The sequence below is a fragment of the Phoenix dactylifera genome, chromosome 1 (assembly GCF_051530095.1).
Source record: "Phoenix dactylifera cultivar Ajwa chromosome 1, Ajwa_hap1_PhDact_Kaust_v1.1, whole genome shotgun sequence".
In the NCBI taxonomy this organism is placed as follows: domain Eukaryota; kingdom Viridiplantae; phylum Streptophyta; class Magnoliopsida; order Arecales; family Arecaceae; genus Phoenix; species Phoenix dactylifera.
This window is the reverse complement of record NC_143190.1, coordinates 52,443,218-52,469,056: the sequence shown is the minus strand read 5'-3', so window position 1 is coordinate 52,469,056 and position 25,839 is coordinate 52,443,218. Positions and strand designations below refer to the sequence as shown.

The 25,839-nt window shown below is 38.2% G+C and overlaps 1 protein-coding gene across 1 annotated transcript; it reads left to right on the top strand.

The window, feature by feature from the left end:
• The first annotated feature begins 355 nt into the window (after nucleotides 1-355).
• LARP6A (RNA-binding protein) lies at nucleotides 356-23,232 on the top strand. Its single transcript, XM_008791822.6, has 11 exons — nucleotides 356-889; nucleotides 4,683-4,764; nucleotides 12,065-12,159; nucleotides 12,367-12,438; nucleotides 12,526-12,605; nucleotides 12,694-12,778; nucleotides 14,761-14,808; nucleotides 14,910-14,978; nucleotides 15,057-15,194; nucleotides 15,719-15,809; nucleotides 22,833-23,232. The coding sequence occupies exons 1-11, from the start codon at nucleotides 584-586 to the stop codon at nucleotides 22,967-22,969; spliced, it is 1,203 nt and encodes a 400-aa protein (XP_008790044.3). The 5' UTR covers nucleotides 356-583; the 3' UTR covers nucleotides 22,970-23,232.
• The last annotated feature ends 2,607 nt before the right edge of the window (nucleotides 23,233-25,839 follow it).

Below are 25,839 nucleotides of genomic sequence, written 5' to 3'. Positions count from 1 at the left end.
AATATTTATTATAGCAAATATAATATCATGTAATGTTATTGTTTTATATAATATTATCAATATTCTATTATAACTATATATAATTAGTTATATTATAGTTATAATATTTTATAATGCTCATGTAGCTTAATTGATGATATCAAACTAAATTCATCAGTTACATCTAAATGGGTGAAATGAGCATAGAGAATAGGTATAAGGCATTGAACATGGAGTAGCTTATGTCCGAAAAATAGGTATGAGAAGGTTTGATGGGACTAGCGGCACTAGCCTATTTGAAATTTAGATTTATTTTATAAAAAATATTCGGCTGAAACGAGGCCTTATACCTGGTGTCTTGCTTCAAGCAAACGCCAGCTGAAAGGCCAACCGTAATTTATAAAGCCTAAGCTTGGCTGCTCGGCTCCGGGCCGAGGCTGAGCCGCGAATTAGGTTGCGCCCCCCCTACTTTGAACTCGCCCTCGCCGCCTTATAAATAGAAGCTCCCAGACGAAAACAAACCGAGGGCGAGGGGAGAACAAGGAAGAAGGCAAGTGCAAGGCGGGCCTGGGCGTTCTTGCTCTCGCGGCTCGCCTTCGAAACGATGGAAACCGAAGCGCGGCCTCCCACCTCTCCTCGTCCTCCATCTTCTCCCCCTCCACTTCCCGCCGCCGCCGCCGTCGATCCATCTTCTCCCGCCGATCGCCCTCTCGATGCCGATATCGCTTCTCCGGCCCTTACCGGACACGGAGGCCTCCAAGAGGCGGTGGAGTCCTCCACAGACGATGCCCTCCCGGACGCCGAGATCTTTTTCGACGCCCTCGAAGACCAAGGTCCCCAGGAGGGGATGGCCGCCCGGTCCGATCCCGCTTTTCTTACCAACGAACTCCGAGATAAGATCGTGCGACAGGTCATCTCTATCCAAGTGTTGTTTTTGGTGTTCGTATAAAGATTTATATAGTTAGATAGTTGTCTATTTGTTCCTTTTCTTGGATTTTGCAATCCAAGAATCCAAGAAACAAGGATAATAAGACAGACGTTTAAGTTTAGGCACTTTATTGTTAAAGAAATCGTGTTCGTGCTCTAAAATGTTGTCCATTCTGTCGTTATCGATCAGTTCCTTTCTTTGCTTCTTTTTCTTGGATTCTTGATCCAAGAACTCGTGAAATAGGTCAGACTTTTTAGGTTTTGCTTACAACCTTACATGTTATGTGAAAGAATTCGTGGTTTCAGATATTACATATGGTTTTATTTCAAGAATTATGCAGGGTCAGAAAAAAAAAGCTGTTATATTACAGTATGATGGCTTTGTATTTGTTTGGGAATTTTCCATATCATCAAAGGAAAGTAGGGGATTAAGTGCACTGATGGTGATGCTAATTAGATATTAGGGTAATTCTTGAGTCTCTAAGTGATCGAGAAAGTGGCACTCTTTGTAATCAAGATAAAATAGAAACTGGAAAATGGATAAGTTTTAATGAGTTGCAAGAAATGAACACTTCAATGAACAGCTACTTGTTGACCTTATTGCAATCTAGAGTATGTATAAATATTGGTTTGCATGGAAAAAGGAGCGTTTATGTCCAAGAAGTTTGGCCTGTGATTAGATGAGGTAAGAATAATCATGACCCTCTAGTATTTGTCAGGAAAATTTGACAAGATTTCATGTGATATTACTTCGCTGTCAACAATAATTTTTTTTTTTGGTTGAGCTATGGAAAAAATGTTAAACTGATGCACCTTTCTACATAAAGAAACAAATGAAATATCCTCATTTTTTTATGAAAAACCTATACATAACCAAGTGTCCAACAATGTACTTTTTATATATCTAAGAAAATAGTTGTATTTTCTGGAAAAGGTGAGGAAAAATAGATATTACGGCGGTCCTGCGTGGAAATGGGCTAGAGAAGAGAGAGTCACGAGAAGAAGCCAATAACTATACAAATACCACAAGGAGGGTCATCTTAGGGAGACCCAAAAAATAAAGAGAGAAAAGAGAAGAGGTCTAGCCTTGTATGGTTTGGAGAGAAGTGCTCCAGTTAAAGCTATCCTCCTTTTAAGAACCAATGTTATTCTTAACAAATGTTCTGTTTTTCTGATTCCATCTATGAATCAGCTCTTCTTCTGAATTCCTGTTACTACCAAAAAAATACTCCTTTCCCACATTTATTGGAATGGTTTCATCTAACTATCTTATAATATTGTTCCATCTAAACCAGCAAGCCTGCTGAAAGGAACAATGGACTTTAAGGACAGGGAAGGTAGCTGAAAATATTGCAAGCAGTGTGGCAAGGGACATGAAGGCATTGCACCTGTGTACCCTTTTGGCCCTTCTATGCAAGAAGTTTTTGGATTGTTACTGGTTCTCTTTGGCTAGGCACAAATGCCTTGCTCTTGTTGCCTTTGGAGTTGGTGGCATAGTGTCTTTGGAAGTGATTATATTCCAATTAAATCTCTCTCTTTTCTTTTTATTTATAACTTGGTGAGGAGGAGGGATCACGACAGGAGAGTTTTAAGATGTGGCTAGATATGGAATGATCTTGTAGATAAAATTAAGTGCTGTGTTGATGCTTAGTATAGTAATGACAGTTGGTTAACTTCTTATAGGAGAAGCTTTGATCTCTTTAGGTGGATTTATTGAAGGTTTGGCATTCTCCCTTGTTAGCTCTTTCTTGTTCTATTTGGTTCTGTTTTCATTTTATACAACCGTGGTATGAGAGACTTGTATTTCTATTATCTATATTACACAAAGTTCCTTTAGTGGAAAAGGTTAATAAGTTGCACTTAAAAATGACTTATACATGATTTGAGTTGGATTTGTCTAAGATGTACTTAAAAATTGGTCAAGCTTCAATTGGAAAATTAATGCAAGAAGCAGTTTGCTGGTTTTACTGCTTTAGGTTATAGGCTGGAAGAGGAACATATCGACATGATAATAAATTCTGTTGGGTTTTGGTCGGTCAACTGAAATGATTTTATTTTATAAATGCCAAGGTTTTAAGATTGTTTTGCTCCACGTTTTGGAGTTTTGTTCAAAAATATTAGAATAAAATCTTAAAAAGGGAGGAAAAAGGTTATTTTGCATCATTCCATTTTATTTTGAGCTGCCTAGGATCATAAATAGTGTAGCATGAGTAGTTTGAAAAGTAAATTGTTGAAGCCAAATGCTTTGATTATATCGCAAGAACGTATCTGATGTATTGATGGTTAAATTCCAAATATCACCTACTTAAGCATAATCTAACTATATAAGAGTGTGAAATTAGTTATATGTTCCTGCACTTTTTTTTTTAACAATTATGCTTGCTTCACTTATTTAACATTTTTAATAAAGAAGCAAACAAGATGCATTTCATTATCTCTTGAAATCTAAAGTTTCTAGCATGGCTTCATGTTGGTTCAGTTGAATTCTGCCTAGTCTCTTCTTTGGTGTGCAACAAGGAGAGGAACTGCAAGAGAAGGGTCTTGACCGTTGAGTGACTAGCCATAGGGATGAGCTGTGTCCATTCCATCCCCCACCAGACAATTTTTAAAAGAAAACAAGCGAGGGACATTGTGGTGATCTCAACAGTCCCTTGTTGTCCTCCAAGACTCTGGGAAGTTAGAAAAGGCCTTTTATGAGTCCCCAAACAACAATAGGATAATTCGACAGTTTTGGTTGGTTCTGTCTGGTTGGCTGACACCAGGCAAACTGCAAAATCAAAAAGTTCGGTCAATTTCAGATTGTTTTAGGCCAAATAGTTTATTATTGACATATGTGTTATTGGTTGGTAGACACCAATTTCTGTTTGCTTTCCCATCACTCCATTGGAAGTGCAACTTTTCCTTGGCAAACTGGACCAAACCCGAATTTATATAAAATTGCTTCTTACTTCAATCTAATACATACAGCTTTTTAGGGCTGTCAATGTGCCCAACCTAAATTCGGCTCCAGTTGAAGCAGAGACATGATCAGTGTGTTATTAAGATTCAGCCTGAACTTTAGCCATCCAATTTAACCTAAATCGTGTGATTTAGTTGAAAATTTTGATCTTTGGGTGGGTATGCTTTCGATTTTTGGTATCATTGTTAGGCCAAGTTGAGTTGAGGTTGGATATTCTATGGGTTGAAGGGTTTAGCTTAGCCTTCATCCAAGACAATCTGCCCAAATTGCACCCTTGTCCTTTATCACCAATGTGTCAAAGAGAATGGGACAGGTTAATGAGGTAATAATCATTCTCAGTACATCAAGAGTACTTCTGTTTGTTCTTTTGGAATCGAAACTGCTTTTGTACCACGGTGATACTGATAAAATGAGTTATTCTTGTCAAATAGAATGAGAACCATAAACATAGATCTGAAAATTCTGTATATCAAGGTAATTTTAGTTTCATAAGTAAGTTGAACCAATTGTACACTATAATGGTCAATTTTATGTGTTGCCTAAAACTCACTTCAACATGTAAATAATTGATTTTCTTTTTCTATAAACAACACCTGAAATTTAATGATAGGGTTTGCTTTTGTCTTACTGTAGCCATATTTTAAATGATTCAGTCCTTTTATACTAGTGACTTTTGTGTATTATTGTTTGGTGGTCTGTTAGGGGACTGGTAGTATTTTGGAGCCATCTTGATTTTCTAACTGAATGATGCACTTGAATAGTTTTGAGTCTCACAAATTGTTTTAAGTTAATTTAGTAAAAGTGGATAGTTTTGCAGGTTGAATACTACTTCAGTGATGAAAATCTTCCTACGGATAAGTTTTTGTTAAAATTTGTGAAGAGGGACAAGGAAGGATTTGGTAAGTACTATAGATGTCCCATGTGCATGCTTAACTCGTTTCTTTCAAGATTTTTTCCTAAGATTATATGACCGACTTAGATAAAGGTCTCTCTTTTAAATTCCAACTGATATGCATTCTCAGGCCTGAGATTGGTTGTTTGCAATACTGAAGCGCAATTATGTACACAAGAGCATGTGTGCATTTTATGTTATTTATTTTATTTTTTGAAATGGGTGCCTGAATTTTTTAATTTTGATACTTTCTTTTCCTTGTTAATTAGATGCATGCAGTAGTTTGTCTGAAGAAATCAATTTTCACCTGAAATAATTCTTATAATTGGTTAAATGTTTGCTTCTTAGAAATGATCTTTAGTATATGTGATCCCATTCCCCAACCCTCTGAGCACAATAGAGAAATCAGATATTGTTTCTAAAATCATTTTTGCAAGAGATTAGGTACTTGATTCATGCAACTAATGTGATGTCCCTTCTTTGTTTATGTGATAAGAGGCTTGATTTATCATGACATAGTTTTTAGCACCTGTTGTGTGCTTAGAGAAATCAGATTTGTGCCTTGTATGATTTGAGAGCTATATGTGTTTGTGGCTCCAATTTTCCTCCATTCTTTGAAGAGGCTAAAACTGAGATTGCGGGCAAGTGGCTGGTGAATATGGAATTACCTTTGGTCTTGATTTACCCAGCGTATGGAGAGTCCAGAGCATCTAATTATAACAAAGAATGACGAAGAATTGTTGTTTATCAGGATTCAAGTGCTATAGCAGCAAATGGTTGTTTTTTTTCTTGCTTAAGTTGAACCAATAAAGCACATATTTATTTTGTCACAGTTTTGTTTAAGAATTGGTTGTCTTTTGACTTTATTTGGATTATACTGTTGTTAAAAGAGCAAGATTTTACTGTTTTTTTTTCTTCTTAATATCTTGATATATTCTCAAATGGGCGGTAGACTTTACTTGGTTATTATGTTTCTTCATGCTTTTCTCTTTTTTTTTGTTTGTGTTGGCCGTATTGCTGGAAGGAGTCATTTAGTTTTGTTTTCTTCTGGTTTAACATTTGTATTCTTGTCAAGGGAAGAGCGAATGCAGATGATCTTGTAAAAGATGACTGTCACCATGTGCTGTTGAAGGTGGCTGGTCACTTTGCTTTCTTACTAAGATGTGGTTTCTCACTTACTCTTCCAAGACCATCACTCAGTATGCTCTTATCGAACATACATACATGCCTGATGCATGCATGCATGCTATACACAGACATGATATATATGTATCTATATGTATTTTGTGGTTGTGTGTGCATCCTTAGGTGCAGAGGTGGGCAGTCTTCTGAGTGTAGTGTTGGCATGGTTGGATGTGTGCATGTGCGTCTTTTAGTTAAGATCATGTTCTGAAGAATGGAGATGAAACTGATGAAATAAAGCAGGTACTTATGACAGGTTGCCTTTACTAGATGATTCTCCTGGTGCAGCTATTGAACAGTTGTGCCGACCATCTAGTTTAGGTGTGAATGACTATTCAACCAACTGCTATCTGATTATCTCTGTTCTTAGGAGCATTTATGGAAATTCAAAACGAGTTTTTTATCGATAAGATCTTAAGGTTCTTACCGTATTTCTTTCAAAGGTTTATTATTCTTATGACATCATCATTTTCAAGAATTATTTTACGTGGGTGGTTGATAATGTAGTGTTGTTTGCTTTGAGCCAAGAGAATCTGAAATTGCTATTTTCAATTTCTTTGTTTTTTACTTGTTATTTCCTTACATTATTGTTAAAAGAGCAGTCTTGTCAATTTCTTGTTATTTTTGTGCAAATTAATCTAGTATTTTCTTCTTTTTTTGTTAAGTTTCACTTCGTATCCTTTTTCTATATTGCTGATAAAATTGTTGTCTAGTTTCTCCTCCTTCTCGTCCTCTCTCACTCTATCTCTATAAGGGATTTTAACGTATTTGTCCTTTCTCAGCTCAATACCTACATGGTCCTCTTTTTTATTATATGACATTTGGACCTAACTTATTTATGAATGACAAAATAGTCCCTGTTGTCCAATTCTTGTCAATTTCTTGTTATTTTTGTGCAAATTAATCTAGTATTTTCTTCTTTTTTTGTTAAGTTTCACTTTGTATCCTTTTTCTATATTGCTGATAAAATTGTTGTCTAGTTTCTCCTCCTCCTCCTCGTCCTCTCTCTCTCTATCTCTATAAGGGATTTTAACGTATTAGTCCTTTCTCAGCTCAATACCTACATGGTCCTTTTTTTATTATATGACATTTTGACCTAACTTATTTATAAATGACAAAATAGTTCCTGTTGTCCAATTAATAACTGATTTTTTTGATTCTTTATAGTTAAATGGTAATTGTAACTATGGTCTGCTGTGTCGGTATCTAGCCCCAGACCGGTTGCCCGGCTGCACGGGTCGGTACGGGCCTGCGCCGTGCCGTGCCAGGCCTATACTGTCGCAGTAGAGGAGGTAGGGGAGAGGGTGAACGGGAGAGAGAGAGAAGAGGGAGAGAGAGAAGAGGGAGAGAGGGAGGGAGAGAGAAGGAGAGTGGTGGAGGCCGGTGGAGGGTCGTCGGAGGCCAGCGACCTGGGCAAGAGGCGGAGGAAGGCTCCATGGTTGGGTTTCCTATTTCGTACAAAATAGGGCCCGAGCCTCTTTTTAATTTCGCGATATTTAAGTGAAATTGGCAAGCGATTTGCTAATTTCACTTAAAAATCGTGAATTAAAAAAAGTGGCCCGGAGGAGCATTCTCCGCCCAGCTCGCCGACCTCCACCTCCCTCCCTCTTCCTTCCTCTCCCTCTTCCTTCCTTGCTCGCTCTCTCTTTTTCTCTCTTTTCTTCTTCTCCCCATCCGGCAACGGGTTTCGTTTCCGTTGCCGGAACCGTCCCGGTCTGCCGTCGGAACGGCTTAGTACGACTAGAATGGTTCCTCCGACCCTGATTATAACATTAACCTATTCTACCATATAATCTGAAACAAAGAGAGTGGATACATAGATCATTGGAGATGTTTGCATTTTATAAAAAAAAGATCAATATTATATTTAATATCTATGATGAACTTGTTAAAGGAGTTAATTATTAATGGGACAATAAGGACTATTTTGTCCCATTTGTGGTAAACTACAATCTTTTGTTTTCTTTAAAAAAAGAGTACTGCTATGGATTGTGTTGAAGGAAAGAGACTAAACCATCAAAATCCCTCTCAATAACCCCCCTTCCTTTTTCTCTCTTGCTTTTCAGTGCCTTTTCCATCTTCTATTAAGGGACAATGAAGATACAACGTAGCTGATCTTGTAGTTGGTGACTGTTGCCTAGCTTTTGCTAAAGGTGGCTCATCAACTCAGTTACTTCCAGGAAGTGATGTCTCCCTTACTCATCTGATGTCCCTTCAGTATTTTATCATTTCATGCATATATTATGTGCCTTGGTAGGTGGCTCTTGTGCATGGGTTCATGGTTGCAAACATGCATGTATGGGTTATTCAGTAGGTGCCTACATGCATTGATGTACTATTATACTTATGCATACAAGAATGGGGACTAAGTTGATTAAGGTTTAGTTAGGTAATTTTAATGGGCTCACAAGGTTGGGGTGAGGATTTACCCTTGAGGGGGGCCCAAAATAATATGCCAACTCTTAACCCTGTAGGTTCAGAAGCAGAGAACCAAAACGGAGTCATGCCGGAGAAAAGAAAGAAGAAAAATTGTTGAACCATTATAAAATTATGAATCATTTATAATTTAGAAGGGTAAATTTCAAAAAAAAAGTAAATATATTATTTATTGCTTACAATCTTTTCCTTAATTTGATAAACAAGTAAACGCATTCCTTAATGTCAAACAAAACTTGAAATGCATAGAAATTTTGAAGTCATATCACATCTTGAAGAAGAGCAGCAAAATGAATGATTGTTGGCCGACTGCTATTTTTTCCAAAAGTAAAAAGAAAAAAATCAAACAAAAACAAGAATAACATAAGTTTGTATTTTAAAGTAATCATAAATGATCATAAATTCCGTAATTTTTTTTAAATATTCTTATGAGTTGCAGGTCACAGCCAAAATTTCATGAATTTACTAATAGTTCATACTCAAATGTTGAAAAGTGCAAGCCATTCACATAAATGAAAGCTGCAAACGAAACATATAATGGCACATTATCTGTGGATTTCTAGCAATGCTGTGGATGGAAACCATCATGAAAGTGTATCAGCTCATTATCTGTGGATGTTCTAGCAATGCTCTTTAAACTTGGAAGATGCTGAGCTCCTCCACTCGATGTCCCATGGGTGTGTTACTTGGACTTGTGAAACATGTGTCAAGTGTCCAGAAGAATCTAATATGCGGACCTTTAAAAATCAGATACACGGACATACATGTCTATTTCTTATATTATTTATTACTACACAGGTAGCAAGCTGGACTTATTGCTACTTTAGATCAAAAATTGATAAAAGATTTGCTGGTTGATATGTCAGACCTCCTTCAGTTCACATAATTGGTAAAATATTTGCTCATTGATATGTTACACTTAATAACTCTCATGTAGGAGTACCAAAAGTAGCAATGTAAAATGATGACAAAATGATTTCATGGTGCAGAGTGCTGAGTGTCATGAGGTGCCCGAACTATCGAGTATCCTATACACCAAAAAACCCAACATTTGGATTTTGGAGTGTCTAGGACATTGCCCCTGGGTACTTGATGTACATTTTAACTCCCATAATATCTTTAGTTGCATTGGATAATCTTTTTTGGTATTCTAGTTGGATGGAGTTAACCACATAGCTATTTTCAGCAAATAAAGAGCCTTTTATGATTGAGTTGGGGTCCTAATTTGGAAATGGACAAGAGTATTCTTGTTTGCCAATGATGGATGTCTGTGTATGGCACAGTGGCTGTGATTGAGCGGGCCCCTCATGCTTTTGTCATAGCCTTGCTGGGCCCACTCAATCATGGCTACTGCACTAGACATGGACGGCTGTGATTGATAAATAAGACTTCAGTCCAACCTGAAAAGATAGGATCCAAACTCTTTGATTTCCAAACTTATCACTTCCATTTATATAGGCAATGTTAATATGGAATTTGACTAAGTCTATTACAATGGAGGTTTGTGCCTTACTAGCTGGAATCTTCTTCCTAGGTGACACACCCGCTTTGGAATTTTCCTGGACCCCAAGTATCCCTGCACCAGCACCTGCTTCCAAATTTGGCGACTAAGGAAAGAACTCAATGGGAACATATGTATCAAATCTAGGGAGGGCCACATGGGAAGAAGGGGGGCATGCTAATCTGAAAAAGGCTGGATTATATGGATACAATAAGATTTTTTAAAAATCTTGGTGGAGACTCTCCCTCCCCCCAAAAAAAAGGAAAAAGGAAAAAGAAAAACACACACGCAGAGTCCACTTGTGGACTTGTTTGTTATCCAATGCAGCTACTTTGCTGTCTGCTAAGCATCTAAGTTAGGTCAGAGTGGCTAATTAGTCAACTACAACCTGATTCTCTTTTCTTAGCATCGAATGTTTGTCACTTAATTCCTTCTGGAATTTGTTATATTTGTTGATGTCATTTCTTTCAACATTTACTTTTAGTCAGTGATCTAATACAGCGGGCATATAGATATAGTCTGGTTTTATGGGTTTAAGATATTTTAATTCAAAGCTTAAAGGAGTTCACAATATGCTCCTATAATCTTTAATTCTCATTCTTGTGCCTATTTTTTTATGTAATGTCTGTGGCCTGATTTCCTTTCTACATTTATGATTATTTTAAGCAAGTGACCTTAGCTTCCAGCCATTGGTGTAAAAGTGTGGTTATTCTGAGCAAAGTTTTATGTACTCAATGCATGTAACCTTGTGGCAAAAAATGAGAAAGTTTTTTTAATTTATGATGACAGAAAATTTAATTTAAAACATTTGTGGGAACTTAATAATTGCACCAGCAGAAAGGAACTGTTGGGATTGGTGGATTATGTGTGGTAAGGACCAGAGATTGTCTGAAACTTGTGGTTTAGGATGATACCTTAAGATAACTATGACGGGCATTGATGAGAGGATTTGTGAGGTGTCATGTGATCGAGTGCATGACAAATAGCTGTTCACTTGTGCCAACATGCACTGGTTATTTATAATTTTAGGCAACACGGATTGTGATGACTGATGTGTATTATCAATTCTTATGCCCTTCCATGCATTTCAGTTTTAGGTCATAAAAAATTAAAATTATCTATATTACACCATGCACCAGCATTCTAGGTTTGCTACATGCTGGCAACATCATTAGACTGCAAGGCGGATTTTGTTATTTTGAAGATGAATTGTATATGCCGGTTTTTTGTGCTTGGGGGTTGTATGAAAATACTCAATCTATAAATGGCATTTTTTCTAATTTGGAGAGAAGTTATCTTTGCCTTTTTTTCCAAAAAATAAAAATTTGCAAGGGAGAGATGTCCATGGCATGAGGCACGCCAACTGTCAGTGAACCTGAATGTCTTTGTGTACATGGATGAGTATGTGTTTGCATGTGTGTGTCTCTTTATGTGTACATGCATGTGCACGAGTATGACCTGTTATACAATCTTAGTCTATATTTTTTAGTCTAAGAAATCCTAACACTTCTAGAATATTAGTGGCAGTTTGAAATACAAGCTCTTGACTTTACTCTCCACCCGAGATTAACATAGAACCCTCAAGAACTCCATACCAAGTAGTCTTTTTTCTCAATTTATGTTTGTACGAGAATATGTCATATGGTAAATTCAGATGGCACAAGGATTGTCCGTTTTCATTGATTTGATGTACAAGGGACGTTATGTTGTTCTTCTGATAAATTGACTTGGAATATTAGGATAAGCCCTACATGTGTGAAATGTATCAGTGCCTACAGTTTTCAAACTTAAATTCATCTCAGACTTGTTAATGCAAAGCCGGTGTGGAGGTTCATTCACATATGGAGAATTCAACTAACCAACTAGATGATTTCATTTTAAAAATATAATGATATAAGCAGCATAAAAACTTATGGAATAGGAAGGTATTAATCTTATGCATGAAAATTAGAAATGGACACATAAAAACCGCGATTATTGTTCAATCGAGAAAAATACAGTTTGTATGGATTTCTTTTTGTAGAAGAGAATTTTTTTGAACCTTTTTGTTGGTGGAATGTTAAATTGCTAATCCAGTTGTTCTCTTCACCGAAAAAAGGAAAGGAATCAAGTTATTTCTTACGTCGTTTCTGAAATACATCGTAAGGTCAAGCTGTTTTCAGTGGTTAATGGTATTTTGTTGTTGCAGTTCCTATTGCAATTATTGCATCCTTTAGAAGAATGAAAAAGCTTGTTCAGGACCTCTCTTTGATAGAGGCTGCGCTCAGGACATCATCCCAGCTTGTGAGTTCTCATACATGGTTTTAAAATGATATTGGTATGCAATACTTGTTGGATATCTTTTTTGGATGGAAAAGGTTGGGTACTTTATCAAACTTGCATAAACTCTGTTTGTTGGGATTGTATTCTGGAGGTCATTTTGCAGACTAGCAGCTGTCTATCCCCTGGAGCTTTGCTCTGACTGTATTTGCATGATACCCTTATATGCAGGTTGTTAGTGTCGATGGGAAAAAGGTGAAGAGATTACATCCATTACCAGTTACTGAAATTAAGGATACAAAGGTATGTCCTTCATACTTTATTTGCATTGTCGTCTGTTGCAGTTAGAGATTGGTCTGAACATCTAAGACGTGATCTTATTACCTTCAGCCATGCACTGTTTTAGTGGAGAATCTACCAGAGAATTACTCAAAAGATAGTATCCAAAGACTCTTTGGTAACATTGGAAAGTATGTCATTTCAATATATTCTAGCCTTAAATTGACGTTTCATTATTTAAAAGAAATTTACAAACTTACTTTAGTTTTTAAATTTCAGCATTTTGAATATTACCATTCATGATCCACATTCAAAAGAGGAATCTGCAACAGCCAGGAAGGCCGAAATTGCAATCAGTAGTAAGGTATGATCATTAATACATACACACTGTTTCTGAAACTTATCTTTAATACATCGGGCCCTTCTTTACTAGCTTCTGGAATTTTATTGCTTCAGGTATAGTCTCCCCATTATGAAAACATATTTATATTTTGTGTGTCCCAAGTCTGGTCAACTTAAGACATTTAAGGAATTACATAAGCAATCAGAAAAGTTATTTTGTAATCTTTGTCGAGGTTGTTAGAGGTGGCCGCTTAGGCACCTGGTGCTTCCAGGTTGCCCAGGTGGGCTGCTTCCCAGGCACTCGACTGCCTGTAAACTGCTAGTTTTCCCAGTGGGTTCCTACTTGTGATTTTATCTACCTCTTCAAATTCCAGCCTTTTTATATATTTTATAAATTCTATATTTTATCTAGTAATGTGGATGCATTCATTGAGCCTTTGTATTAATCTTCATATTCATTTGTCGTCATGTCGTTTGTTATCTATATGATCATATTTGTGTTCATGTTTTTGTGTTTTGTCATCTATGTGACTTCTATGTGGGCATGTACCTTAATGTATTTCATCATCCATGTCACCATCTTTTTGGACGTATGCTGTCATGCATTTTTTTAACCTTTCTGACCATTTCAGTGAACACGTGTTTTTAGTCTATGCGACTACCCTATTCAAAAGTACTGTTTTGCTGTTTATAATCTGTTTTAGAAGATATACAGATGGATGCTAGATCATATTATGAATAGTCCACTAGTAATGACCTACCATTTATGAATATGGCCTCTTTTTCGTGCATGTTCTCTTTGAACGAAATATGTCTTGTGATAATTTGATGGACAAGGCTATTATATTAACTTCATTAAATCTCAAACTTTTTTATAAAAGAAACTATTTTTTATAATTCCATGTGCCTGCCTAGTCACCTGGGTATTCTGCCTGGGCATTTCAAGCCTCAAGGGGCTACTTTCTAGAACCACTTAGGCGTGTAGACAACCTTAGTCTTTATCAATACTTGATTTGAATGATTTAGCATTATTCTTGAAGCTCAAGAGGAAACTATATTTATTTGTATAATCTTTTTCTTCATGGCCAGGAAATCTTTGAATGATTTAATTTCTTTTCTTGAGCACTTGGCTGTGGAACTTGTATCATTGATGAACTGTTCTTCTGCAATGCAATCTTCCTTCCATGAACACTTCTGGATCTTGTAGTTCTTAGTTTGTTCATGTTTTAGATTTCTTACCCTCCTTATGGCTGGACGTAGATGATCATAAGGTGCACATGAGCCATCTGAGCAATTCTTGCCTTGTTGGTTTTTTTAAACCCAGGTCCTCTATATCATGTTTTATTTCCATCACTGAGGGGTTCTTTTCCGTGATTGCTTTCTGGATCTGATCATTGATCACCATGTTTATGCCTGTCACTTACTCCTAGATTTTCTAAGACCTCTGTTAGGTCACCCCTATAATACAATTTTCTGCTTGAACCTACATCACTTCTGATGCAATTTTCATGTTCCAGTTTATCTCTGCTAATGCTTTATTGTTGTTGTTGTAGCATGCCCCCCAACTAAATCCATCATAATGAATTAACAAATCTGGCATTTTTTGGCGGAATGGTGTAACTGTGCTTTACAAAGCGAATTGGACTATTAGTGACATTAGTGAAAGAAAAAAATTCCCAATTTGTTGTCATGTTTGCATACTCTTTTTCCCTTGAAAGTCAGTTGATGCCCTTATGCTGCTCGTCCAATTGTGGCACCAGTCTCAATGTCTTGTTTGAGACCGTCAAAAGATGGTTATGCATTGTTTAAACCAGATTTACAGCAAAAAAAAAAAAAAGAAAAAAGATGGTGAAGACATAGATCTTTGGAAGCTTCTTTATCCTTCTCCTTTGGATCTGATGGCTTTTTTTAACTTACCAAGAACTAGCTTGTCTCTATGTTAAGTAGAGGGATGTTGCTATAGATAATTTCTTAAGTTGTTCATGGTGTGTTCTGATTGTACAGGTTCATGCCCTTGTTGAGTACGAGACAGTTGAAGCAGCTGAGCGTGCTGTGAGTGTCATATATCATGTGTTGCAATAGTCGGGTGCTGAACGTCTTGCGAAATTAGCATCATATGAGAAAGAAATATGACTCTTGTTATTCTGACTCAGGTGGCCACTCTGAATGATGAAAAGAATTGGAGAACTGGAATGCGAGTTGAGCTTTTGCTCAAGCGAATGGTAACATGCAGACTGCCCTTCTTCTTTAGGGTTTTCTTTTTCTTTTTCTTTTTTGCAATTAAATGTATTTTGTTTCAGGAGAAGTATGGACTAGTCCAGCAAGGACACAGAGGGACCTTTTCCGAGAAGAACAATGATATTCAAACAGCAGAAATGGCTGGAAATGGGAAGAAGATGAAATCTGTTGACTACCATGATGAGATGGCTGAGAAAGTGGTTGGTATCTTGTGATTTTAATTATGAGCAATTCATGATGCTTCTTTTGTATGCAAATCCCAGTTTAACTGCAATGGTCCTTCTGATTGGTATGAAATGAAGCTTTTTGCGTGTTCACTTCATATGGTTGTAACTGAGCGAGAACTTTTTGTGACATCACAGTTTCAGGGAAACAGAATGCTGAAGAGAAAAGTTTATCCCATTGAAAATGGTCGAAGTTGATTTTCTTTTTCTTCACTCTTTTTGGTTGGCATATAGATTAGTTAAACATGAACTGGTTCTTTGGCTCTTTGCTTTAAGAATAATTTGGTGCAACAACCAGGTCCAAAAAATAAAAAGGAAATGAAGACATAAAAATGTTTTACCGGACTATTTTGATGTAGCTGTTCTATTTCTTCTGTTTTGGTAATAATATCTTGATGTAACAGTCATTGCTAACTATTATACATTCTCAATGTGCTTTCCAAACATCCTCTTTTGAATAATTATGTTCTTCTAACATTTCCAAATTGTTCTCCATGTAGGAAGAGCAATCTGCTATTGTCAAAGGCGGGCGGAGGAGTCGGTACAAGAATCGAGGAAAGGATCACAGTCAACGAAATGATGATGGGCATGGTACCATAAAATAATTTTCTTGATTACAGATCTTTAGTTTATTCTCCTTATCTGACTCTATTCTACTTTGTAATCTTTTGTCATATTTTTCCAATTAAGAATATTCCATGAAAGGATTAAGCTTCATTGATGAGTTTGCCAACCAAACATCAATATTGAACCAATTCTGCCAGCATTCTGCTCATAGGCTAGGTTCGTGGGTGGGATGAGAGACCAGATGGGGAGCTCTTGAATTGGGATTACATATCAGGATTCCACCGGACCATTGTCTGACCATTAATTCTATAAGAAAAGCCTCTTTAGATATTCCAGTCCATGTCCATTTATGTGATATTAGGCCTACCACCCTTCAATTTCTTTTACAGGCCTGTCCCTCATCTAGTAGACACTTTCTTTTGATTTCATCAAACTATATTTCATGTATAAGTAAATCTAGGGATGGAGCCAAAGGGAGCAGCTCTGGGGGTGGGGGTGGGGGTGCGGATGGTGCAGGGGCCATGTACCCCTTGCCTCCAAAAGATCACATATTATGTTTCCTCTACAATTCTTGTGTGAAACCCTGATAAATACTGTGCTCCCCTACTTAGAGCTCTACTATCTTAATCTAAGGTACAGGAATTGACCCCTTTGTTATGTTCACTATTTCCTAAATAATAACCAATATATAACTTCTGAGGAAATCTCTCCACGTCAAGTATTTGATTCCTATTATAACTCCCAGTAGTACAAAGAGGCTTCTTATAGGCTGTTTGGAAGAACACTGCTTCATAAAGAATATTAAATGATACTTCTTTAATTGGCTTTCTGTGCAAAATGATATATTTCGAATTATTTGTATGCTGTTGGATGTTCCTTTAAATTTGGATTATAAATAATACATTTACTCATCATTATTCTAGATATATATTTTGTTTTTCATTGATTTTAATATAGTACTCGTGTACTCTTTTAATTTTTTAAGCTTAAGAAAGCAATTGAGGAGCTTAAGAACATATATAATCATGGTCTGCCGTACCGGTCCGGCCTGGGACCGGTACCGGATCAACGTGGAATCCGGTACCGGTAGTTTATTGTTGAAGAACCGGTACGGGACCGGTTCGGACAGGTTCGGACCGGTACACCACCGGTACGGACCGGTTTGGACCGGTACGCCACCGGTACGGGACCGGTTTCGTACCGGTCCAGGCCGCCACCGGTACGCCGACCGGTACTAGTATGGCGGACCTTGTATATAATGACAAGTTGATATTCAATAGAAATGGATTAAAATTCTATTTGTCAGTTTAATTGGTGAGATTGTTCATCTGGAACAATCCTTGAGAAAATACTGATACAATTTTCTATCATATTTGGATTTGCTTTTCTCAACACTATATTTTTGTGCCCCCTCTCCCCACAAAAAAGAAAGAAAAATCTTGGCTTTATGCCTAACAAAATCACATCCTTTACTCATGCATCTTATAGGCTTTCTATGGTTTCTTTTCATTTTTACTGCATATCCTCCTCAACTCCCAAATCTTTTTTTGTTTTACTACAAATCCACCTCAAATTGCAATCTTTACTACTATCGCTATTTGTATATTTACTTCTATTTTTCAAACTTCAAAGACTCCAATCTGGTGTTGTTAAAATTGCCCAATCCACAATCTGGTTCATAAAAGTACAAATTGATCCGGATCATATGCCGAGATTGATTTTTGAAAAGATCAAATGATCCAAATTGGAGCATGCGATCCAAATCATGGATCAATAGGTGCCATGGATCGTCCGATTCACTAAAAAGGGCCTTCGGATGCCTATTTCGGCACGTCTCTATCTTTGTTTGAAGCATGAAACAAGGATGCCTCATTGTTTTATGTGAATAAAATCTGACACCCAAAAAGTTTATCTTTTATTTTTATTAGAAGTTCTAGTACTCTCTCTTATCTCTTCGGTTGCCATCTAAGCACTTTTCAAATATTATTGTTGGGCTTTCTTTCTCTGCAAGAGAGTTTTTTTTTTTTTTTTTTTTGGGGGGGGGTGGGGGGGAGGGGGGGACGGGGGCTCAAAATTGGATTGAGCAAAATCGTGGTTCCTTTGATCCATGGATCATCGAATCCACTAAAAAAGGGTTTTTTGTACCTATTTCACATGGAGATAGAGAGATGCCTCACTATTTCACATCAATAGTGCATGATGTGCCAAAAATATTTTTTATTTTTTGTTTAAAAATTCTATATGATTCCCTCCCATCTCTTCATCTGCCCTTTAAGCACTTGTAAAATATTATCTTTGAGCTCTTTTCTTCTCCAAGAGGGAAAAAAAGGTTTTGGGGTGGGGAGGGGGTTGGAAGAGAAGAGGGTTCAAATCCGAAGGTTTTTTTGATCCTAATCCGCAAAATATTCTTTCCATGTGCTTCTACATCACGGGAGAGCCAAAAATATGTGCTTGGTGAAAGATTTGGCTTAAGTTGGGTAAACCTACCATAACCTTAAGTAACTAAGTATTCTTACCATTATGCTAGTATTGGCTCATGTTCTATTTTGTTCTAAAATTTTTTTTGCTTGTTTTGTTCTTGGACTCTTTATAGTGATTTGTATCTTGTTTTGCCTTTTGCTTTTGTTGTCATGAATTTTGGGTTGTGAGATATGGGGAGAAAGAAGAAGAAGAATGATGATATTACATGAAAACAAGGTCTCTCATACCACCCAATATGGGATGTACCATACTATAATGGAAGAAAACTGGTACGAAACACACATTCAAGTCGATAAGCCCCGTACCGCCTATACCAAAGTGCATACCGAGGCGTACCATATCATACTGTACCGAACTGATAAGGTACCGATACGGTACCAATATCGAGATTGCGGACCTTGCATGGGAACATTGCAAGCAAGTTAATCCTGATAACAAAAAATATTTGCATTGTAATTATTGTCATGGAAAGTTTTGGGGAGGGTTTTTCTGATGAAACATCATCTTGCTTGAACACATCAAAATGTTGGAGAGTGTTTGAAAGCAAGTGATGAAGTTGTTAGTGGCTTCAAGAAGCCTTTGCAGGTTAATCAAAATGCAAAAGAAGGGAGGAAATAAGATATGTTGTTAGTTGTCCAAATTTTTGTTACAACAATAGGGAAGTTCAAGTGAATGATAAAGGGAAAAAATGTGGCAATGGATGACTACCTTGTCCTAGACAAATAATGTTGGAACAAGAGGCATTCTACACTTAATGACATTTGAAGAGGATAGGGGATTCGGTTCTGGTGCAGTTGGAAGATTCTTTTATGCAAGGTCCATCTCTCTTAATGTTGTTTGAAGTCCTTATTTTGTAAAAATGATGGAGGGTGTTGCAAATTTCTGAGAGGCACTAAAACTACCAAGCTACCATATGAGGTTAGAAACAAGTATCTTGAAAAATAGTTGAGAATGTGGACTCTTTGATGGCAACACAAAAATGAATGGGAGAATTGCAATATCATATTGGATGGTTATGTGGGTAGAGCTAATAAATCAATTATCAACTTCTTGGTGAATAGTCCATGTGACACATACTTTCTAAGGTTGGTTGGCACATCGAATATCTCCAACAATGCGGACATCGTGTTCCTTCTCTTGGATTCCATTATGGAAGGAAATGGGGAGGAGAATGTAATGCTAATTGTAATGGATTGTGCAGCAATGTTGTTGGAGAAGCGGAAAATGTTTTCTTCTTCTCCTTGTGCTGTATATTTAGTTAATCCAATGTTGGAAGATATTGAAAATTGGATGTTCATGCAGCCACCATTGCGGAAGTCTGAATCATTATAGTCTACATTTACAAGCATTCATGGGTGCTCAATTTAATGAAAAAATTCACCAAGGGATCTAATTAGACCCACCATGACATGCTTTGCCACAAGTTTTCTCACTTTTAAGTGTGTTCTTGAACAAAGTGTTGGACTTAGATCCAGGTTTGCAACTAAAGAATGGGAGACTAGTCCTTATGCTTAAAAGGATGATGGAATGAAAGCTAGAGATATCATATTAGGTAATACAATATTTTGGCCTTCCTTGAAATATTGTATTAGAAGTGTCGCACCTTTGGTAAGAGTACTAGGAAAGGTGGATTTGGATGAGAAGCTGGCCATTCCCTACATGAATGAAATGATGGATAGAGCAAAGGAAGCAATTGCAAAAAAAATTAGATGGTGTTCAAAAGAGGTACATGCCCATTTGGAATATTATTGATGAGTGGTGGAACTACAAATGCATCGTCCACTACATGCAACAGGCTACTATATAAACCCGGCTTTTCACTATGAAGATAATTTGGTGCGGATAGTCAAGGAAAGGTTATATGATTGTATTGAAAGGCTATGGCCTACTTTCCAGGGGAGAATGAAAATTGATTCTCAACTTGGTTGCTTTCATATGGCGTTAGATAATTTTGGTAGAGGGTTGGCAAAGCTAACAAGAAAAACCAAGCACCAGTTAATTTTATTATCTAATGAAGCATGTTTTTTTTAAATATTAAAATAATAGATATCCAAACTAATCTTTTGAACTATGTTCTAAAAATCTAGATTTATGGTGGGAAAGCTATGGAGGCTAATGTCCCAAACAAAACTTGGCCATTCATATTCTAAACCACACACGTAGTACTAGGGTTGTGAGTCCAATTGGAGCACTTTTGAAATGGTAAACTCATTAGTTATTATTTGAAGATTTTCAATATCTCATTATTTCCAAAATTTATGAAACCAAAAGAAATCTATGGAGATACTTTCAAGAAAAGAAGTGTTGGACTAGAACAAAAGAGATTGAATGTTCTAGTCTGTGTGAAGCATAATCTCAACCTTAGAGGCAAAAGATTGAGGGAAGCTAACAATTCTTTTGTTCCAACATCGAGAAGGAAGGCTCCACACTACCAAATGTTCTAGCATGGATGGATATGGTGAAGTGATTTGTAAAATCTAGATGTTGTCATTAGCTCTTCAAGGAAGAGAAGAAGTGTTTCTAAGTTAGCCATTAGTTAATATAGCGCACAAATTTGCTAAACCATCAAATTTAAAATGCATTTAACAATTTCATAAAATTTTAATTGTAGGACCAAGAAAGCTCGCATTTAGGAGGCCTAACAAGATTCAAGTAGTAGATGATGAAGAGGAATATCAATTCTCTCATGAAAGTGAATAAAATGATGAAGGGTTGATTCAATATGTGGAAAGCAGTGAGGATGATTATCATGATAATTTGAGCACCTGAATGTTTATAGACTTTATAGTTCTTTTGACTACATTTTTGCTATCCTTTTTGGGTTGATGGCTTGATATGCACTTATGTTTGTATTTGTCTAATTGGAGTTTAGGTTATTTGACTATATGACTCTATATTTAAGCTATATATGATTGTATAGACTTTTGTGTTTTGCCTTTTGGAGATATATTTAATGGCTCAAATCCTTGTGTGACCTATGGATATACAAATACAAGGCAATGACAGTGTTGAGTAATTATTTCTATAGTGATACAAGTATGCTATAGCTTGGTAGAGGTGTTCTAGACTTCTTGTCCTCATGGGATTCAAAGCCATGACCTTTGGCTTTTGGCCACTGCTCTAACCAACTGAGCTATGGGACTTTAAATCCTCATGTTTAATTGCATATTATAGCTACTTAGATGATGATTCTCATATTATTTAGTTTTTTGATTTATTATATTTTTTCATATTTGTAACATATGTGAAAAGGTCTTATAACCCACAACCTGATCCAATCCTACCCCCTCTGCGATTTACGATCTGAGACTAATCTTAACAACATTGTTCTAATCTGTAAAACATAACCAGGCCATGACCAGGTTTTTAGTTCCCTTGTATAATTTTGTCAGTCAACCTAGGTAGTGCTCTTTTATTTCACCCAGAAGTATCTAATTCTCATGAAGATATCTTGATCTATTTCCCTCTGTATGACATTTTTAAGGTCATGGAGATCATTAGTGGATACTTGATGTTCATCAGCAGATCACCTATGTAAGCATGCATGTTTGCATTCTATGCTGTCATCTGGAATTCATTAATCATCGCTTGACCCATAGGTTGTGCACATTATTTTTTTGTGCTGTAGTACATTTTTTTTGGTATAAATAAATATTTCATTAACTTAATTTAAACATCACATTTACACAAACAAACTTCTGATGTACCACTAAGACTGGTGGTTAGGCCAATCATGCAATCTCAAAACCAAACATACCTGCCGTAATTATCTATCTTGCCCTTGGACTACCAGTCAGCTACTTGTTTGGCTTTCTGCCAACCTTTGCGTTAACACAGTCGACTTACTGTTGCAATATTTACATTTTCAACTAAGCCATGTATTTTTTCGTCTGTCCATTTATCTCTGCATCTAGATGACTCTGTACTTGTGGAGAAACAGCCTACTTTACTCTCATGCATCTACCACACACATCACTAAAACCATTTTGTCTGTCCTATCTAGATATTTTTCACCAATGCTTAAGCAAGGAAATTTTTCGCCAATCAATTTTGCTGTGATGAAGCAAAATTGGCTTATCATGTCTTAATTTTTGACAGGTCGCGCGCTGCCCCTCACATAATCTTTGTTCTAATATTTTTTGCTTATATTATTAATTTTCTAAATATATCTGACCAATTAGTCAGAATCTTGTTTACGATTCCAGCTCTTTGGAAGCTGATAGATCTCTTACATGCTGATACTATGTTTACAATGTTCATAATTAGGTCTTACTCCGCCTTCCTCTCATAGGGAAAAATGTATCTGAACAACTTATTATAAGAATCTTCTCATACAGCTCCTTTGCCTTTTTAATTGCATATATAGATTTTCTACTCTTTTTTCGGTAATTGGTAGCCTTTTATCTTTCAAACAATCAATATTATTGAATTAAAGCAAGACCATAATGGTGCTCATTAGTGAGTCGAGCTTCTGTCTTTTCATATGTTTTTAGCTATAAAATTGTATATTTATTAACACAACTGAGGTTTGGAATGAATATAATCTTCATTTGTTTGTATTCTCAGGACCTGGAAGTGTGGCAGCCGGCTCCGGCTGCGAGTATATGAGCAAGCCCGTTCCTGGGCCGAGGATGCCAGATGGAACGAGGGGTTTCACGATGGGACGGGGTAAACCAATTGTTTCAGATCACGAATGCACATAGCATGATGTATGAAGGCGTTTCAAAACTCTGACAACGATGAGGTTTTCTTACAGTAAAAAAAAGGCAACGATCAGGTTTTCTTTGGATATCTCGTGACAACCTTTGGATGAAGGGGTGGTGGGGAGTGGGGGACAATGTAAATACAGTTGTTAGGTAGACTGTTAGATTTGATGTTAATGAAATTATCGTTTCGATTGCAGCAATAACTTTTGGAAAGATCTCACCATGTTTCACCTGCAGCAATAAATTAAATTTTAGAAGGATCTCACCATGTTTCACCTGGAAGCCAGCGAATGGGGATGGCAATGGGTCGGCGAATACCAGTGCCCGCCCCAGAAACCTCATACAACACGAACCCGCCTCGTACCTGCCTTGAGTCAGGTCGGGTCAGTAGGGAAAAAAGCAAGAAAAAGGGAAACCTGGTTTTGGGGCAGCGGTCCTCCTTTAGGTTGGTGCTTTCAGAGCGCGTTTCGTTCGTGAGAAAAGAAAGAAAAGTATGGTCCAGAAAAAAATAATGAGATGTCTTTTGTTTTTTTCTTCCTTTTTTTTCTAGAACGGACATTTCATACATTACAGGTACGTATACACCTAATAGAATCAGAAAACAAAAGGTTCCGAAGTGCTCTGGACATATCTCTCTTCAGGTCATAGGGTAACTTCTGAGTGGTTCGCTACATAAGCTGTTATTCAGTCGGCCGCTCCATTGGTCTCACGATATACATGTATAGCCTGGAATGTGACACGCTTCCTCACCATCTCCCAAATGTCGCGAAGCAGGGGATGATCTCCTTCATAACTGCACGGGCCTCTTCAGACCCAGCTGATCACCGTGACCGAATCTTCCTTCAGTAAGATTGAACTTGCCTGAAGCACTCGCCGCGCGTAATACATACCCATCCAGGCCGCCTGCAGCTTTGCCCCAGGAATCGAGGTATCGAAGATCTGACAGCCCCCCACTGCCACCGCACAAGAACTCGGCCCCTTGATGATGAATTCAACCCTACCTCTCCTACCTCCATCTAAGACTGAGCCGTCAAAATTGACCTTGAGGAAACTCGGGGGTGGGGGCTTCCAGGTAAAGAATACCGTACGTGGAGCTGCCGAAGCAGTATGGGAGCCTCAGATGTTCTGAGCTGTCAAAGGTCTATGAGCTGGATCCACATGTATGATCTCTACTGCCTGAGCTCTAACCCGCTCCATCACGAACCTCGGTGATGGGATGCCCTCATCAAAAATTCGAGCGTTTCTAGCCAGTCATATCTGATAAGCTGTACAAAACGCCCAAATAGCCATGCAACGCATTTGAGGGCTACCAGCCCATCGCCGAACTTCCTCCAAAAAATAATCCCTCTGACTCCAAGTGTCCCTCGGGATCCCAGTCAGACTCCAAGCACCTCTCGCCCATACGCACTGGAAGAGCACATGATCCATCCACTCGTCCACCCCACAATCCTAGCATAGGGGAGAAATGCCCACTTCTCATCTACTCAACACTGAGCTCGTCGGCAGACGCTCCCAGGCCACCTTCCAGAGGAAAAGAGCAACCCTCTAGTGTAGCCTAAACCCCCACACCCAGCCACAATCTAAACCCGGCTCTGATCTTTGCTGAATAGCCCGGAAAACATCACCGACCTCGACACTAGCTCTCTAAGTACTGCTCTAAACCTTAACATCTAGACCTGCAGCTCTCGGAATAGGGAGCGCCCGCACCCACTCTGCCAAATGCTCTCCAAACAACTGGCCCGGTTTGTCTCCATCCCACTCCGCCGCCTCCGGCCTGAGAAGGTCAGAAACCTGGAGCCCTTCTGCCTCCGCACCATTAATCATCGTCGGCTATAGTCTTAGTGGGAGCGCATCCACCCACGGGTCCTCCATCACATTAATGCTCCGTCCGTTGCCGATCAACCATCTGGAATGCGCCAATGCTATCGGCAAGTACCTCTTAATCTCTCACCACATAAAGAAACACCTCCGGCTGCCTACCGCCTGCGCGGTGAATCCAGCTCGACCATATCTAGTCGTCATGACCTGACTCCAAAATCCATGCGACTCCAAAACAACCTGCACTGCCCGCCATGCTAGAAGAGCCTCGCGCTGCATCAAAAGTGATTGCACCCCTAACCTGCCCTCCCGCAGAGGCAAACATACTCTCTCCCAGGCCACCAAATATACTCCATAACCCCCTCCATGGGAGCCCTAGAGGAAACTCCTCATGAGCCACTCAATCCCCTCCAGCACCGTCTTCAGCACAACAGTATGTGCCATCAGATAAATGAGTATAAAACATAGAACTGTCCTGATCAGCGTCAATCTGCCCATCATGGAGAGTGATGATGCTCTCCACCCCTCTAGTCTACTCCGCACTCTTTCCAACAAGATAGAACACTCTTTCCTCTCGACTATAGTTGAATGGAAGTTTCATTTCCAAAGTCTCAAATAAATTCTTTTATTGAGTCGCCCGACAATACTGACTTGAACCGGCTCCCGCTTTGAAGAAAGTTGGAGAGGAAGATTCGTCATTCCCGTAGCGGTGACCGAGTCTCACGATCGGGCATGAGTGTCCGGAAGTTTTCATTGTATACTCCCGCGGGTCGGAAGGCCCGCAGTCTCCTCCCTGTAAGGGGAACCCGTAGGTAAACCAATGCCCCCTCCTCCTCCTGCATCCCCAGAATCGCCCTGACATCCCGTCGCACCCTCCGCTCCGTGCGCGGACTGAAGTATATAGCTGATTTTTGGAGGTTGACTCTCTGCCCGGACATCTCACAGTACTATGTCAAAACACCCTGAAGGGCTCTCGTGTCCGTTACCCTCACCCTGGCGAGCAATAGGCAGTCGTCTGCAAAAAGTAAGTGAGAAATAGGGCGGGCGCT